The sequence below is a fragment of the Perca fluviatilis genome, chromosome 20 (genome assembly GCF_010015445.1).
Source record: "Perca fluviatilis chromosome 20, GENO_Pfluv_1.0, whole genome shotgun sequence".
In the NCBI taxonomy this organism is placed as follows: Eukaryota; Metazoa; Chordata; class Actinopteri; order Perciformes; family Percidae; genus Perca; species Perca fluviatilis.
In genome coordinates, this window is record NC_053131.1 from 18,459,152 (window position 1) to 18,477,635 (window position 18,484).

An 18,484-nucleotide genomic window follows, 5' to 3' on the forward strand; every position below is an offset into this window, starting at 1 on the left:
GCGCTAACTGTGTGTTTAATATGCCTGTCTCGCCCGGCGTGTTGCCCCAGACACTGTGTACCACAAATCCCCACCTCCACTCCAATGAGACCTTGGGAGGGAGGAATAAAAGGGTTAAGGGGAGTCTTGGATGGAGTCTGCTGGGCGGAGTGGAAGGGACCTGATTGGATGGCTGCCTGTGACGCAGGGGACATGAAAAAGCTGATAACTAGTTAAGAAGGCAGTTTGTAACTCTGGAAAAAGAGTGCAGAGCTCGAGACATACATTACGCAGTGGACGTGGACGAACCGGCGCAAACACAGAGCTAAGCCGTTTTGGCAGAGTGGACACTGCCGCGTCCGGACACAAAGTGACTTGAAACAGAGGACAATGGTGCAGCACACAGACAACAGCGAGACGGACGGGAGCATGTCCAGGGAGGCTACCGATTCGGAGGAGAGTGAATTTATGGCATGCAGCCCCGTAGCGATAAACCCGGACTGGTGCAAGACAGCCACCGGTCACATCAAAAGACCCATGAATGCATTTATGGTGTGGTCCAAAATCGAGAGGAGAAAGATCATGGAGCAGTCGCCGGACATGCACAACGCGGAGATTTCCAAGCGCCTGGGGAAGAGGTGGAAGATGCTCAAGGACAGCGAAAAGATCCCGTTTATCAGAGAAGCCGAGAGGCTGCGGCTAAAACACATGGCTGACTACCCCGACTACAAGTACAGACCCAAGAAAAAACCAAAGCTCGACAGTTCAAAATCATCAGCACCGTCTCCGGAGAAGTGCGGTAAAATTGCAAAGACTCCCAGCAAGAAGTGTTCAAAGATAAAGACTAAGATCGGCTCCAAATCCTCTCACGGCTACGGAGAGGACTGTGTGTTTCCCATCTTAAAAGTTACAAAGACTGTGAAAAGTGAGCTCACCGACGAGGACGATGATGACGACTACGAAGAGGACTACCGGATGGGGATTAAGACGGAGGACGAGGAGCGCATGAGGCCGTACAATGTAGCCAAAGTTCCCGCGAGCCCAACTTTGAGCTCCTCGGCCGAGTCCGAGGGGACGAGCATGTATGAAGAAGTGCGGAACAACAACAACAGACTGTTTTACAATATCAAAAACATTACCAAGCAGAGCACATTGCACGCTGCTTCTGTCTCACCAGCATCCTCCAGGTCGGTCTCCACATCCTCCTCCTCTTCCTCCTCCTCCAGCAGCAGCTCCTCTTCCGGCGAGGACGCGGACGATTTGCTGTTTGACTTTAGTTTAAATTTCGCCCCCAGCGCCCCAGGCTCGGAGCTGGGCAACCCCAATTCAGGAAACCTCTCCCTGTCTCTTGTGGATAAGGACCTGGACTCTTTCAGTGAGGGCAGCCTTGGCTCTCACTTTGAATTCCCAGACTATTGCACGCCAGAACTCAGTGAGATGATTGCCGGGGACTGGCTGGAGGCGAACTTTTCCGACCTGGTCTTTACATACTGAATTGAGGGAGAAAGAGAGAGAGAAAAAAAAGATTCTCTAGTAATAACAGAGAAGGGAGAAAGTAAATTATGTGTCCTGGTCAAGTTGTCCCCAGTCCTGCCTCCTGTGGGTTTTCTGAAAGGGTCCTGGAGGGAGGTGGAGGACCAGGAGGCGAGGTGAGGTTTGAGGAATGAGATGCTTATGAAGCTGGTAGCAAAAAAAAAAAGCAAAGTCTGCAGACGTTTTTTTCTGGCAGCATGACAGGGTTTTATGGATTTTTTCCCCCGTAGGTCTGCATTTACTGTTCAGCTTAAACGGACCACAAAGGGAAAAATACGTGAACTTCTATGCATCTTGTCCTCTTAAAACTAAACACTGCAGGGAGCTAAAAACGGACTGTGGACTGACTCAAAGCAAATCTGTGAACTGACAATTGTTCAGGATGTTACTTTACAACGGTTTATGTAATTTCTAAATGCCGCAAATGTTTGTTTGTTTTTTGTAACTGATTCAGTTTACCTCCTGGTTTGGTAAATTAAGCAGCCTAAACCTCTGCAGAATACAGGTGTGGAGGAAACATTTTGATACATAACAGACCTCATCTTTTTAAAAGAAAAGTAAGATATTTTCAGGCATATTTTTGTACAGTTAAAAGGGAATGTTCTTACTGTGCTTTCAGTGAGTTTCAGGCACTTCTTCCCTTTATCATTTGTTTTTAGCATGCAAGGGAGTCCTGGTTTTAAGGATTAAGTTAAATTAAAACTTGCATCAAAAATGCCTTGTGATTTCAAACTAGGTTTTGTACAGTTGTAGAGCAGATTTGTTGAGTATTTGTAGACGATACAATGGCATCATGGGGAACACATACCTCAGAGCTGGAACTAGTTTCAAGATTGTATATGTACTGTAATATAGTAAAGTTAGGAGTTTATGTATATCATACTCGTGATATGTGGATGGGTCCCAATCGCAGGTGTGAAACTGGATTTTGGTATTTTTTATGGCACATACTGTTTTTCCCCCCTCTCATTTTTTTGTGCAATATATACTCTTAAGATACAGACCATCAACAATTGTAGCAAGTGATGGAAAAACAGACTTGTGCACTGTCAACATCATTTCATGTTATGATGCTGAAGCCTGTCCAGGCAGAAAAATAAACAAATCAGCTGGAACTGATACAAAACAATATAATATGGCCTCATGGTGTGATGCATACTCTATATATCAACACAGATTGATATCACAATTTGAATGTAATTTGACACATAATGGGCATATCTGACACCAAACTGAATCTGATTGGAAAATTTGGCAAAACAGAGTTCTGCAGAAGGGCATAGTCTGATACAGTGGTGGTCTGGCATTAGTTTAACAAGCAAGCAAAAAAGAACATTCCATAGTCCTGTTTCATGAAATGAAACTTTATTTTAAAACTGAAGACTGCCTTCTTTTTTTAAAACATTAACCATAAACCTGTATTTTTTATTTCTTGCACTTAAAAAAAGCAGATATTGTTTATTTTTATGTGGGTCTTACATATGAAGTCTGTTTGATAAAAAAGGTTTTGGAATATGACCTAATTATATGCCAAGACATTTTGTTGGAAGTTCTAGGCAGTAGTTACTTCACATTCCAAGTGTGAATCTGTCTTTGACTCATCTTTTAATAAATAAGTACCTACCACCATCGACTGTCCTTTCAGTTTGTGAATATATGTACACAAATGTGTTATTTCTTGCGTTTGCAAAGGATGTGATGACAGAATGATGCCTATTTTGTATGTAGGCGGATACTCTGAAATGGATTGGCTCAAACTAACATGTGAATTCACATTTAATAAAAAGGAAAAAAAGGAAACTTTTAAACTGCAGTGTTGAGGTGTTTTACTGTCCCTGTTTTTGCTGAGCTTTCTTTCATAACGACTCCCTTACAACGGACACTGCGGCTTTAAGAAATTGAATTGCCCGCTTGCCTGCGCTGAGCGATGTGATTGGCGGGCTGGTGGTCCCCTTGGAGACGGAGCTGGAAACAGGAGCCGCTCCTCACAGTGTGTGGGAGCTCTCAGTCTGTCTGGCTTCCATTCAGAAAAGTAGCACTCTGCCCAGCACAGAACGGCTTGAGATCTGTGCGAACAGAGGGCTAACATTTTTTTCTAAATGTGACATATGTTCACGCAGGGATAAACAATGGCACTTAAATCATACAGATATGGTTTAATCTCTAAAAAATGTGCAGGGTCTTCTTCAGAAACCTAATTCAAATGTGAAAGTAGACTCAAAAGGTTTGTCTAAAAGTCAACCAATCCTTCATGTCAGTAGATGTGTGTGGGGAACAGGGGTAGTAGGTCAGAGTGAATAGTAATGTTGCTTTAAATAATTATTCCAGTGGTTGTCGGTTGCAGTACCACAGCTCTTCTCTCTTACCACTTAGTACCTATTTTCCACCTGTGATTTCAGAGAAATAAAAGTAAATAGCAGGGTGGACACAAAATGAGTAGATGAGGTACTGGCTGACAAGGACTGGGAAGAAATCCTGAAGTAATCTAAAGAACAACATAAATAGAAGTGGGTAAAGTATACCGTGGAAAACAGAATAGATACACTAATATAATCATGGTAGTACTTGATTTTGCACCACCAGAGCTGATTGTGTGATGACTCAGCCTGAGCTACAAGGATGTTGTCATAGGCACAATTGTAGCTACTGCATGGAAGTACTCTGATGTAAAAGTTGTTTGTTAGAAAGATTACCATTAGTACAGCCCATCTCAGCCACATATGATGTAATGTAAAATACAATTAGCATAACAAACCATTCATTAAAAGTGATAACATCTTTACAGTATGCCTCCAGGCCCACCGTTAACAGATCATATATAAAGAACCAGGGGCCTTGGCCACTTCGAGATTTGTGTTCATTACAGCAATGTAATCTTATGATGAATTTTTGCCATACATGGCTGCACAGGTACTAGCCCCCTCCCATTAAGTCAGTTTGCAAATCTGTAATAAAACATTTATCTAGCTATTACTTTACCTGACCTATTGGTCAAAGTTGCTAATGGGTTTTAGGGCTATTCCCAGTAGAATCTCAGCATTGATTTTGTGTTCCTCTGAAATATCTGCTCAGGGCTAATGCCACCGGTACATGTTTAAATGAAATTAGTGACCCGTTGAAATTTCCTTCTATTTCCTCCTTAAATAAATAAATGGAAATCTAGAATGCTCCGTAGACGCTGAGTGAGATACCGTCCTCCCAGGAATCCAACGTGGGGGATTTTGTGGCGACAAAAGAAAGTAATTTCCAATCCCTTGAGCGTTTAAATCATTCATACAACCCAGAATGTCACAGTCAAATGCTTTACGTGACATCTATACAAAGACCCCTGCCACAGAAATGAAGGCTGAGGTTGATCTCCCGGTTTGCAAGTTGCTTAAATTGGACATCTAAAATATGTCAATGCTATCTCAGTGCTCAAAGATAGAATTCCTCTGTGACTGGTCTCTGTCTAAGTCTACTGATGTTAAATCCAGTAATAATACCAGTTATGTTTTTTTTCACCGCACTGACTCTCACCCAGTGAGCTCAGTTGCATTACATCACTGCTAAGCTTATGCCACTGCGCAGTAAGATTCCATGTTGTGTCATCGTTGATCCACATGTGCTCCTCTCCTCCCAGTGGGAGGCTGTCTAATATTGCTGTGGGAATACTGATATATGCTCTCCAATGCTGGAGGTTTCCTAACAACAATAACAGTGCCGCTTGCCTAAATTTAAAACTGTTTACTGTCTGTTAATTGATGAGTGGACAGGATTTATGGTAACTGCTCCAGATCTGCTGTTGTTTATATGGTATCGATGATGTGTTGCTGTGTAGAGAGGAATCTGCCGAAACTGTTTCTTGATTATAAATGATCAGATAAAATAGGATGACAATACACCTCACTGCTGTCTGAGATCGGGATGGTGTTGACACGAAGCCCCTCTCCTGCTCTGTTACACAAGCATGTCATGCTGTTAGGCAATGCCAGTGCTTTACAGATCCTGCAACCAGTGTGACAGAGAAAAATAAAAATAAAAATATTGAAATGACACACGGGCATTGTGCAACAGTGATTTCTGTGTTATGATCCAAACTATAAAAAACTATTTGGACCATAAAATATAATTTATTATATTATGAATCCAGATAAGAAAACTACAAGTTAAATTCTTGGATGCCTGTCTACCATGAAATTTTAGAAATAATGACCTTATAAGTACGTATTCCTAATGTTGTGCAGTTCACTACTAGATAGTCGGGGAGAATTTGCCTGTAAAAGTGCCTGCCTGAGCAACAGTATAGTCCCTGTGTCCTCTACTCCAGTCTTGGCCTGGGGCGACTCCTGCTGCTGTTGATGGCTATCCATTTGCTTTGCCCTACCAGTGTATGGGAGGGAGGCAGAGAGGGAGCATCGGCCCCATCTGCTGCACTGATATTTACTATCCCTTCACAATTGTGAGAGGGGGGGGTGGGGGGATGTGGCAATTCCCTCATGGTGTTTTAGCACTCTGGCAGATACACACATGTGCACACCCTTATTGAGAGAGAGAGAGAGAGAGAGAGAGAGAGAGAGAGAGAGAGAAATGAATAGAGTGGGGAAAAAGTGCTGTTCATATGAACCAGAGTTAAACTCAGATTTACCTTGATGTGATGGAGGCGGTGTAACAGATAATTGTGTAGCTGGAAGCAAGTGACCCACACGGTCTGCTGCTGCCTAATTTTCCATTCACAACTTCATTGCAGTTTTCATTATTTAGCAAAGGCAATGAGACATTGAAAAGAAGTTTGGGGGAGCTGCTGTGCTGAAAGGAGACACAGCAGGTTGTCGAGAGCAGTTTAAGCTGGCGGTGCTATTGTCTCGTCGACACAGAAACAAACACTTCCATCACTCCTCCCAGGATATGTTCTGACACGTGGTAAGATCTCATTGGGAGAAGGTCACTTTTTTTGTGAGGAGCTGCTGGAGGTTGCGCATCAGTCATGTGAATTATCTGTTGAGAGGGCAGGAACTCAGTCGCACACCTGCTTCCCTTTTCAAACCCAACTCGAGTATATTCTATTAATTGAATTGAGTGTCCTGGGTGACATTTAGCAGGTTTTGGGTTCAATATGTGCTATGTGATCCACTCAGTGTGTGAGAAAATAAATGGAGCCTTTTTGGTTTCAAAAATGCCACAATAATGGGCTCAGTGTAATTAGAGCCAACTTGTAATGACTAGCTCTGTTTAGAGAGCAATCCCGCATCTTGGTTGGCCTGATTGCGGTCAGTTTAGGATTTACATAACCTTGTTTGGAATTAATTGTTTCTCTATGCTCGATATTTATCTTAGAGCTTTACAGCAGCTGCGGGAGCCCCTTGCACTTTCCAATAAGATAAAGGGCATAAGCCCACTATGTTAGTCCAACAGGGTCATGATAGGTAATAATATGCAGGATGTTAGTGGTAAATTGAAATCACATTTTAATCCACATTAGAGTGTGAGTGTGTGTGTTTTTATTAAGTTACATTCATTTGGTTTAGTTTTTTTTATAGCTTTAGATAATCCAGTAGTCCATATGTGTGTATATGTGGCTGTTGACCAGATAATGTTGTTGCCCTCTAATCAAATGAAGTGTATTATTGTGTATTATTAGAGCGCACTGCTCTTATTGCATGTGTGTATCTGCTGAGGAGAGTCTGGTTGGCTTTTTGCCCAGATGCATGGATTTAAGACCACAGCGTTACCCCCCTCCCCCGAGTCAGGGATTGTGTGTGTGTGTGTGTGTGTGTGTGTGTGTGTGTGTGTGTGTGTGTGTGTGTGTGTGTGTGTGTGTGTGTGTGTGTGTGTGTGTGTGTGTGTGTGTGTGTGTGTGTGTGTGTGTGAGCTCATATCATTTGTTTGTTTGTTTTGGGGCTAGCGAGATGCAGAAACTTAGCTGGTACTGAGCAAAGACTGGCATTTTCTAACCATTGAGTATGCTGGTTTTGATAATATCACATACAACATGGTGTAGTTGTAGTGTTGTCATAAAACTCAGTTAAGCAGAAGTATCCTACTCTTCTGCAAGTCTTCAATTTAATGATACCAGCAACAGACATTCATGACCCCCTACCTACCCACCACAGGATTAAGTCAGGCAGTAATCTAGATTCAAAACTGCAGCTCAAGGGGAGTCCATGCAATTTCTCCCTAAAGCTAGAGCAGAGCCAGCAGTTGGTCATTCATATGCATCTGAAATCTAATACTCTGCTGCTGTGCCCCTCAGTGGCCCCACCTTTCCTGACTCACCAGTGAACCTCGACTCCTCCAATGCACTCTGACCATTATACACTCTGCCCTCCCCCCCCCACCACCACCACCACACTCGCTCCCTTTCTTGCCCTCCTCCTTCTTTTCTCCCTCTATTTGCATGTTACCCAGGTTACACTGTCAGGGTACCCCCTCACAGTTAGATGCGACGCAGGGTCTCATTTGATAGTCTTTGCTGCTTCAGTAAATAATTAGCACACTCAATCCTCTGGGGCCCTATACAGGAAGCATGGCTTGCTTACCAGGGGGGCTAAGGTTCTAATGATTGCTATCCTGCAAGGTTTTTGATAGCGAGCCCCCTGCCTCCTCCTCAACACAGCCTACGTGAAAAACATAACACATACCCTTCTAGAATTAATTATTATTGTGAATGTGGATGGAGCTAAACAGATTCAATTTACATTCCGAGACTTTTTGAGCATGCATCTGTAATAAAATGCTCCATATTGCTCTGTAAGTTTGTGCTTGTGAGGAAACTGATGAGAGGAATATTCTTGAAAACAGATGTTTTTAGGTGCTTTGTAGAACTAAATGCGATTATGTTCTGCAGTCAGTCAAACTGACATTTTGATATACATTTCTCGTCATTGAGACAATGAAAGATCTTAAACCAACATACTGTGTAATGAATTATATGTTCAGCAATTGTACAAAACATTTATTCCAAATCATAGCACCGGTTTCAGCTCCAGTCTTCTGAATAATCTCATACCTCTGGGTAAGCAAATACATATTTTACCAAACTAGAACCATCAAACAATTGCCAGATGGATGTTTGGCCTCACTGATTAGCAAAGGAGACACTCAGACAAAGTAATGCTCTCTCAGGATTGCACCTATAAAATGACAACTCCTGCCAAAAAGTCCATTAACTGCATGTAGATTTTAATGGCTCTGTCCAACTATAGATGCAGAGACAACTTCAGATGTTATTGTAAGAGATGGAGAGACTAAATGTGCCAGGAACTGAGTGGAACTTAAAAAAAACTTCCCTCCCCCTATGCCCTCCAGTGCATGTTGAACCCAAAAAAAATGGCAAAACGAATCACGCTGTTGAATAATTCATACAGTATGTATGCGGATGAACAATTCATATGCATCATGCTGAATTTATATCCATTATAGAGAAATGTTATGTTTATGAAAAATAGAGCACACCAAAAGCTACATCCTAAAGCTTGTTGGGGCACAAACAAGTAAATCTGTATTTCTGGGAGAGAAGCACACAGTTGGCAGTTCCCATCTCCTCCCAACGGGGTTCGTAGGTTGATTTTATTGTCTCCCCAGTGTTCCCATCACGAACACAGACTTTGAAGCCTATATCAGAGGAACATGTGAACTGGTCAAGGCAACATCCAAGACAGTGTAGAGACATATTTTACGCACTACTGCCACATATGCAGCGCACACAGCCTCTGTGGGAGGTTCTGGGTGGTTGTAGATTGTTTGTAGCCGGTGGGGACTGGAGCTATAGTGTCTGAGGAGATGTGACATATAGCCCCACTCCTCACAACTGATACACACAAACACTGCTGACACACACACACACACACACACACACACTCTCCTTCTCTCTGCTTCTCTCCTGGCTGGTCCGAGTTATTCATTTCGTTGAGCACCTCAGCCGCCAGCAGAGAAATGCTGTCACCGGGTCATTACAAATACCCACAGGCAGTTGAGAATGTCCTCACAGATACAGGAGACAAACGTGGGCCTGCATGCCGCTGCCTGAGGGCTGCTGTTTGATGGTGTTCTGAATGACCTATATTTCCCTGCTTCAGATATTTCACATTGGACCTGATGAAATCACGGCTCACTAATCCGAGACACAGAATAGAGTTATTTTCTCTTACATTAAACAATTGAAATACACTGACATACCATAGCCAAGTTCATTTTACATATTCAAAACATATTTCTAGTTTATTCTAAGACACTATATACCGGTTCTTTTTAAATCATATTATTTGTTAGATTAGTTTTGTATTGTCTGCCGCCTCCTCAAATAATAGTAAAAAGTTCTTGGAATTTAATTGAATTACAGATCTGATTTTAGGACAACAAATGTAATGTCCTCAATTGCATCTTAAATTCCAGCCTAAAATAAATATATTTGCACGTGATTAATATTTTTTTTGTGTGTGTGTTTTGTTTATGTCTATTTGGATCAGCAATCCTATAAGAGGTATAGATTATGAGGTTTGCGGCAAAGAATTACAGGTTGTAAATTGTTTTAAATTCTCTCGTGGGGGCACAGATATATATTTTGTGGATCTGTTTCCTACTCAAATAAATAAGTAAATATCTAAATAAACCACTCGAGAACTAAGGTTGATTGGGCATTGGGCAAGGAAGTGGCCAACAAGAGAAGGTCCTGGTTACACTGTGCATCCCTCAGGGGTGAATGCGTGCAACGGATATCCCTTTCATGTATGGCATATATTGACTACAGGTTCAATCCACATTTAATCATTCACACCAGACCTAGAATACCAGGTCATTTCTATTCACACAGGACCCAGGCTTGCAGCTGTACTTCCATCCATGTTGTACCTGTATGTGGCTCACCTCTGTGGCAGGATGGTCATATGCTATTTCTATGGAGTGGGGAGATGAGGGACACACAACTGTGATCAAAAGAAGAGTGCTCATTGATTTTCAAAACCACATATTATGCTGCAAATATATATCAAAGGGAACAGCCTGCATGGCCTCTGTGATATGCTCAGCATGATTTAAACATGCTAAGGCCATGTTTAAGCCTCAAGCTAACACATTTTAACTCTGGGTAACGAGGTGTTACTGCCTCAATACCTGCATCTGGGAGCCACTGAGATAAAAAAAAAAAATATATATATATAAATATATATATATATATTTATCAAAATAGGTATAAAGAGAAGAAGAGAGGGTAAAGCAAGGAATTGTGCCACGTTGATGTGATGAATTATTAAACTCCTCTTTACATATTTCTTAATTGGAAAGTGTAATCCAGTAATAAACACGAGGACCAGCTGGCTGATACAGTATATCACTGAAACGTATAATCCCACTTCCAGTATTACTGTGAGCTTCAAGGTTCTCCTCTCATAAAAACTCACTAATAATCCCATTAGGTCTTACTACAGAAACTATACTCATCTTTTAAGCGCCAGCCTCAACCGTGTAATTGCTGTGCATTTAAAGCAATTTGGTCAGTGGCGACAGAAACCTGCTTACTGCTGAAAAGTTAATGACACTGAAAGCCAATACTATACCCCGACCACTTAGTCCTACCGTTTGACAGAATTTGTCATTACACAATTCCTTACTCAAAAACGGGATTTTACATTTCCCACGTTTGCTTTTAACGCTACTAAGGCAAGCATGCAAAAGACATAAAAAAAACGATGTCAGGGTCTGGCAGTCATGGATTATTACGCTGCAAAAGCCAAACGTGAATCGTCCATGAAGGTAATACAGAGTTGACAGTGAGTGGAAACAAAGATGCGTTCAAATTGTGTTTAAAGAGACATACAAGGCATCAAAGTGATTGAATGGACACAATATCAGATTTAGTTGTTTTTGTCCAATTTCAATCAGGCAGCAGGCTTGTTCCTTTCATGAGTCCCCTAGCAAATTGGAATTGTGTGACTTATATCTCATACACTAGATTTCTCCCTTCAGTGCACCTTAGAATCCAACCTGCCCAAACCTACCACCCACACACCCACACACACTTCCTCACACCGCTCCTATAACCCCATCCCCCAACTCATCCATCCAAACTCAACCACCTTTATGGCCATATTTCTTTAAAGTCCGCTGCCTTGATTTGCTTTGGCATTCCTGTCCTTATTCATCCAGTGGGGCTGTGAGCTGGAATAATTAGGAGGACGCCATAAGGCCCCTGCCTCCTGACAAGTGATCAACAAACAATGATTTATGAGGCCATCTTGTATCAGGGGATGACCATTGATTTAAACACACAAAGAAAACATAAGCACACACATGCACGACCACTCACACACACAACTTCTTGACACAGATGACCATACGCATAAATCAGATTCAATGTCTCTCCATTTTCAGGTGGCGTTTTATGCTGACCTATCCTATTTATCATTCACTTTAATAAACACCAAAACTGATAAGCCCTCAACTTGTTATGGATTTGACGAGCGACTGGGAATATTGTTTTAAATCCCTAGAATGCTTGAACGAACCTTCTGCAAATCAATTGTGTCGCTCTTTTACTTCATAGATGCTGATTCCACATATTTTCGAGCTGTAGTTTTAAGTATTGATTGTCACAGAGGCCTGGAAGAAACGCGACGACGGTGCAATGTCTGTGTCTTATAGTTTGGAATGAGTCTTTGGCCTGTCTGTTGTTTTGGTATGCCGAGGTGAGTTTTCTTGACAGACAATATGCATACTGTGTTTTATTACCCCCGCCAGCTGCAGGGTCATTACACATTGCTCTTCCTGTGAAATTGTAGGATCATATTTCCATGTGTACTGGAAAGCGGCGGCTTCAGATACTGATTAATGAGTAATGAAATGGCTTTTAGTTATTACAGGATGAAAATATTAATATGAGAGATGCTGAGTGAGAAGAAGGGCGCCTTTATTATGTTCCCAGTCTGTTCCATCATCTCATAGATCTGTCATAGGTTCACAGCGTCAAAGAGATTAAGAAGCCATATTAGTCATCAAACGCTAAGTGATCCTATTCCTTTTAGAATGGGCGCAGGCTGTCATCATCATAAAATACTCCTTTTTAGCACTCAATAAATCTAAGTCTGCTTTCATTTTGTGCTTATGATATGCTGCCCTTGGCAAAACGTCCCAAATAGTTTACTTTATAGTCAGTAACAAATACATTTAATTGATTTATTGATTAATTCAGTCATTTAGTGTTGCCAAACATAGCGGTGGGAAATTAATATATATATATATTTTTTTACAAGTATAAGACTCAAAATGCCTTAGAGACATAAGACAATGTTGGGATGAACTCGGCAATATTGTCTTTCCTTACCGCAGATTGATCGCCACTGCAGTGTGGTCGATGTGTGTCTAAACATGATGTTAATAAGGTGACTGGACTGATTGTCTGTACCACAATACTTCAGAGCATGATGATGCAGAAGTGTATGTGTGAGAAAGTTCAAGAGAGAGAAATAGTGTACAGGCCAAATACTATCTTTCATCCCTCCTCCTTCTCCTGTGTGGGATGTTATGAATGGGCACCATTATAGTCATTGCAATTACACTGCTGTTAGTGATTGTTGTTGGTCAGAGGAAGCAGATCAGAAGGAGTGGATCCATATTGATTAACTGCCATTGTAAGGGAATGACCAAGTCGAGCTCTCACACAGTGGCAGAACCTGTGCTCTGTATACGCTGATTGACTCCTCCTATGCTTTAAGTTGCACTGTGGCGGTGGAATAATTGAGCATGCAGCATGAATCCCGCATTAGGGATTCATGTCTCTCACACCACCTCTTCCCCTCAGCTCTCACTTCAGCTGGTCGGATGATTGAAAGGCCTCTGGTGTCTCCCTGCTCTACGTGGATAAGCAGTTGTCATAGGAAAACATCAATACTTGAATGGATAGACAGTTTTATCCATTGATTAAACACTGAGTGAATGCACCGGTACTCTACCCTCGCAAAGGCCGACGTCCATGCCAGTAATCCCCTCCTCCATTTTTGTGATTTAGGGTACATTTGTGCAATGATCTCTAAGTGCGGTGTCAGTCCCTTATACCTTCACCATATTTGTGAGAGCATAATCAATAACTTCATTTGAGCTCCACTACAGTGTGGATGGAGAATCATGGTGGTGGGGAAAGCAATGTTTTATATTGTTCCATAAGGTCAAGCCCATGTTTCTCCTGCTCAGAAAATTGGTTCGGAAATAGCCCCATCAACATTGATGAAGCAATGACGTATAGGAATTATGGTTTGACAGGTCAAAAATTGCCCATTGGAAAATTCTAATCAATCACAATTTCCCTAATTTTACATTGTAAAATGTACAGTGTGCATTGCTGCATACTTTTTAATTTAATATATTGAGTTTTTATCTGATTATGCTCCAGTGCTCCAATTCAAACAGTAACGATTATTTTATATGTTTCTACGGGTACAAAATCCAGCAAAAACTCAACAATCAAGGATTATGTTGTCTATATTCATGTGACATTTAAAATTCTAATAATGCAAAGACAGAAGGATAGCACCTGACTGACACTAGGGGTTTCTGCAGCGTCTGATCAAATATGACTCTTATTGTGGTAGGGATCTCATTCAGATGGTCATTAGACAATCAAATGAGAATAATCTGCCCGGATCTCAATTACGAGGAAGCCTATTCTCCTGATGCGCCAATGGCCTTTTAGAGAAGTACTGAGCCTTACCAGGTGTGTTGCTCTTACACTGATTGCTCTTTTGAGCCCGGTAGATCTCACTGTGTGTGAATGCCCTGATGGCGGAGGAAAATGCCAGTGGGAAAAGTATTGTGCATGAATATGAAGCGGAAAGGGTAAAACAAGCACAATTGTTTCCTGAATTTCATTCATGGCTTTTGTCACTTACATGTACAGGCTCCCAGGAAACATGTATTACTTTACCATTTGCTCTTAGAATCTACAAATATATTTGACTATATATTTGTCATATCTTATGTGATGTGTGTTCAGTTTGTATACATTCTTTTATTTTGATATTTTCACATGCTCTTCATTGAGTTTTTTTTCTCATTGATATGCTATACACCAGCTACTTTAAGCCAAAAGTAACTAGTGTTTTCAAGGGCATCCATTTGTTCGGTCCTAGGCCAAACAGCAGCGGCCGTTGCCCTCAGCATTAACCCCTGCTGGCTCCTAAAGGTTAAAACCCCTCTCTTGATTTACAACAGCCAGTGGACATAGCGATCATTAAAAAGATGTAAATTTGGGCTGTTTGTAGAGAGCGGTGCATGAACCCAGTGACAGACCACCCACTCACTCTCTCCCTCAAACAACACTCTCAGTGGCCTGGCTCACAAATCAGGGGGGCGCTTTCATTTGGGGAAGGTCACAGACCTTTTTATCACCTCCTTAAGACACCCTTTGGAGCCATCTCTTATGTTGCACAACTGGATTCTGCACATCCTTTCAGTGTGCGGCTCTCGGACATCGGCCTCAAACCTATGATTAATGGCTTTTGCTAAATGAAAAAACGTGGCAAGAAGCATTTTTCAAATTCTGTCAAACTACCCCTTTATGTCCAAAGTTACATTAGGCAGAGTAATTTGCTTATATTGAACTTCTTTCATGTCACTAATCAATTCAGTGTTTACATTAACCCCCCCCCCAACAGTGCACACACAAGGTTTGAACATCTTTAACATCTGCCTTTTGGCTCAAATGTAATGGATGGATTAAATGTCACCTATGCCCTGGGTGTTTCCGTCAGTTTCTGTATGGGCGATGTTGTGTGTGCGCTTGTGTTGTTTGTTTCCGTCAGATGTTAGTGTTGTGTCTGTCAGTCTTGCCGGTGCCTCAGCCTCTCTTGTCTCAACGTGCTCTGCCGCATCCTGCGGCATTTGGCACCCTCTCAAGTCCCCTCCTCCTTTGCTACACACACACACACACACACACACACACACACACACACACACACACACACACACACACACACACACACACACACACACACACACACACACACACACACACACAATTAGCCAAGATAAGCTGGGATTCTGTGACTTCCTGTAGATTCCTCTTCAGATAAGGGAGAACAATTTAAAACCCTGCACAGACAGAGGCATAGGTATAAAAGAGCCTCTCTGGAAGCCTAAGGGAAAAGAACTACACACATATAAAAGCCAGAGCTGCCAGGCTTCTGTCTGTCGACGTGATGATTGGCCTCAGCGTCATCCTGTCATACTATATTACTTTTGTTTTTTTGCACACCTCAATAGCTCTCTGCTGAAACTCATTTATCACATAGCAGGGGATGGACACCATCATACCACAGGGGATGTTTCTGAAAGTGTGACAACCTACTGTTTTGGAAAGGAGCAGACAGTGCTTATTTGAGTTTCTGCAGCAATCTCGGTTTATAGAAGCCTATTGGAGGGTTTGACTTGCTTCAAATCCTCACAAAACTCAGCGTATGTGATTAAAAATGACTTGAAATTTGATCACATTGATTGCCTCATCTAAACATTCTTTTCTTTGATCAGTCCTTTTTGACAACTCACCTTAGCTATTCATATTGAGGAAAATGATCATACTGGGCGTCGTTGGAACCAGCCTTATGATGGTAGTATCTGATATTAATAGAAATGGAACTGAACTGGACACATTCTTCCTAGTTGTGTCTGAAATCAGGACAGGAATTCTGGATATAAAAAATAGGCACAGGAAGACTGTTGTGAGCTATGTTTGGTTGTAAGCAGCTATAATCAATATTTATTATAATCACAATAGATCACATGACTACTTGTACATGAAGATGGTTGCTCTTGTTGATGAACCCATGGAGAATCATCACCAAACTCTGGTTCCCCTCAACTCTGCTGAGCCTTTTAGGGTTATCTGCTTTGCTCAGCAAAGAAGCTCTAAAAACTCACCGTATGCTGCCTACCCAGGTACCACTTAACATTTACCCCTTTTCCAACAAAATTTGCGTGCATATGCAGGGTTTTTAAACGCTCGAAAACCCGCTAAAATAGGTGGTATACTCCTTTCCCATTGCCAGTAGATGAGTATGGCTTTCTGTTTTTTTTTTCTTCTGGTGTGTCACATTCAACGTCACAAACGTGCCAGAAAACAGGGTTAGTAAACATGCAGCATGGAGGCCAGTGAAAATGTCAACGGTGGTTACATCTTTTTTCATATGTTACTATTCAGTCTCTCTTTCAAACTCGGTGCCGACTAATTTGGAACGATGTTCGAGCACTGCTTGCAAGCAGACAGACAGAGTTTGTGTCTGAGATGACAAAGAGTTTCGGAAGTTACCGACGGAGGCCACAAGCGTCAGGAGCAGAAAAATACCTGTGACTACTTCAGTGTCATTTGTCCCGGGAATAAATGCGATGGTAACCTTTTCCACTAAAGACAAAAGCCAGATGTAAGCGAGTTTTTGTCCATAGGAACGGAGCTGCTAAGGTGTCAGATATTTTTCCCAGGAGTTGGTAGAGACCAAAAACTGAGCTAAAAGGAGAGTGAAGTGAGTGAAGTGATGATTTTACATATTCCTCTTTTTTGGCGACTTCAGCATATTGGATATTTTATGTCTGGGTGTGTGTGTCTGTGTGTGTGTGTGTGTGTGTGTGTGTGTGTGTGTGTTTGTGTGTGTGTGTGTGTGTGGTTGTGTGTGTGTGTGTGTGTGTGTGTGTGTGTGGGGGGGTGCTTGTAGTAGTCTGCACCTGAGATAATGGCTGGATGAGATAAAGCAATCAACTCATCTTAAAAAAAAATAGGATTCAGTTAAGTACCTCTCTCTCTAAAGAACTTAAAGTAGCTCTGATTTCAGTGAAGAGGAGTCTGTCCCTGTAGTGTGGATATTACTGCATCTCATCTTGCTTATTGCTGCCTAGAGTGCTATGACAACAGAAGTGAGAATAGATTTAATCTCTCTAGCCCTGCTAATAATACTATGTTACTGGCTGAGCACCGAAACACGCACAAAGGGCTAATCATCTCTAGTACTAAGCGTTTTCTTACACATACATGTTTTCCCTGCACTTCTCAGAACTGTCAGGAGTAAAGAGATAAAGAATGGGCAGAAGGAAAAAAAATTCAGCTATGGTGTGAGAAGTGTCTGCCACCATGGCGTCATTAACACCCAGTGGTGCTGGAGTAAGGGAGGGCGAGCAGACGGGGCCTCCAAGCACTAGGAGCGAAATTGCAAACCCAAGGTTCCTGATACAACCTGTTATTATTTTTGACACAAGCCATTTACAATAGCTATGAAGGTGGCAATGGAAAATGTAATATTGATTGTATGCCCTCAAGGTTTTACTCCCCTGACTTCTAAACGTCACACGTCTCACATATGTTGGATGTGCTGATATGTTTCTCGTTTTTTATTTTGTTTTGTTTTTCCCCACTTCCATGAATCCTATTTGAGGGGCTTTGTTGATAGTTTATTTGATGAGGTAATTACATTGGTAGATTGAGAGGGTAAGGTGATGTTTTGGGAGTCAAGAAAATAATAGAAAGCCGCGTAACTACGAAATTGCAATATGATATTGGTCTGATGTGACAGGTGTTTGTACAGTATACCCAATGGCAATCTGTATTTCATCCCTTTTTCATGAGGGTGCTTACTGAATTACTTGCAAATGACGTTTATGAAACATTAAGAAACTGTTGCACCATGGGATAGCATTGGCTCATTCCAGAATTATTAAGATACGCTCTAACATACAGTACAACAAAGGCACACAGAGCGAAAAATCTTGTTTTTCTTGAACACAGACGTGTGATATTCTTGGACTCATTTCGCTGTGTTTTTACAGACATGTGGGCTCTGAGCTTCAAATGTAGGCATAAGAAAGTAGAGGAAGCTATTAAGCTCCTGAAACACAGAGACTAACTAAACAAACCGTGGAACAACTGGGAAGATAGTTGGCCTTTGGAGTACCCTGTCTCTGTCTGTCTGTGACAGAAACCTGTCAAAACCAAAACAAACATGTTTAACAAGGCCCTCAAAGG

General features: G+C 41.7%; 1 protein-coding gene across 1 annotated transcript; it reads left to right on the top strand.

The window, feature by feature from the left end:
• The first annotated feature begins 212 nt into the window (after nt 1-212).
• Nucleotides 213-3,145, top strand: sox11a (SRY-box transcription factor 11a). The gene has a single exon (XM_039786840.1). The coding sequence runs from the start codon at nt 370-372 to the stop codon at nt 1,471-1,473; it is 1,104 nt and encodes a 367-aa protein (XP_039642774.1). The 5' UTR covers nt 213-369; the 3' UTR covers nt 1,474-3,145.
• Nucleotides 3,146-18,484: the final 15,339 nt, after the last annotated feature.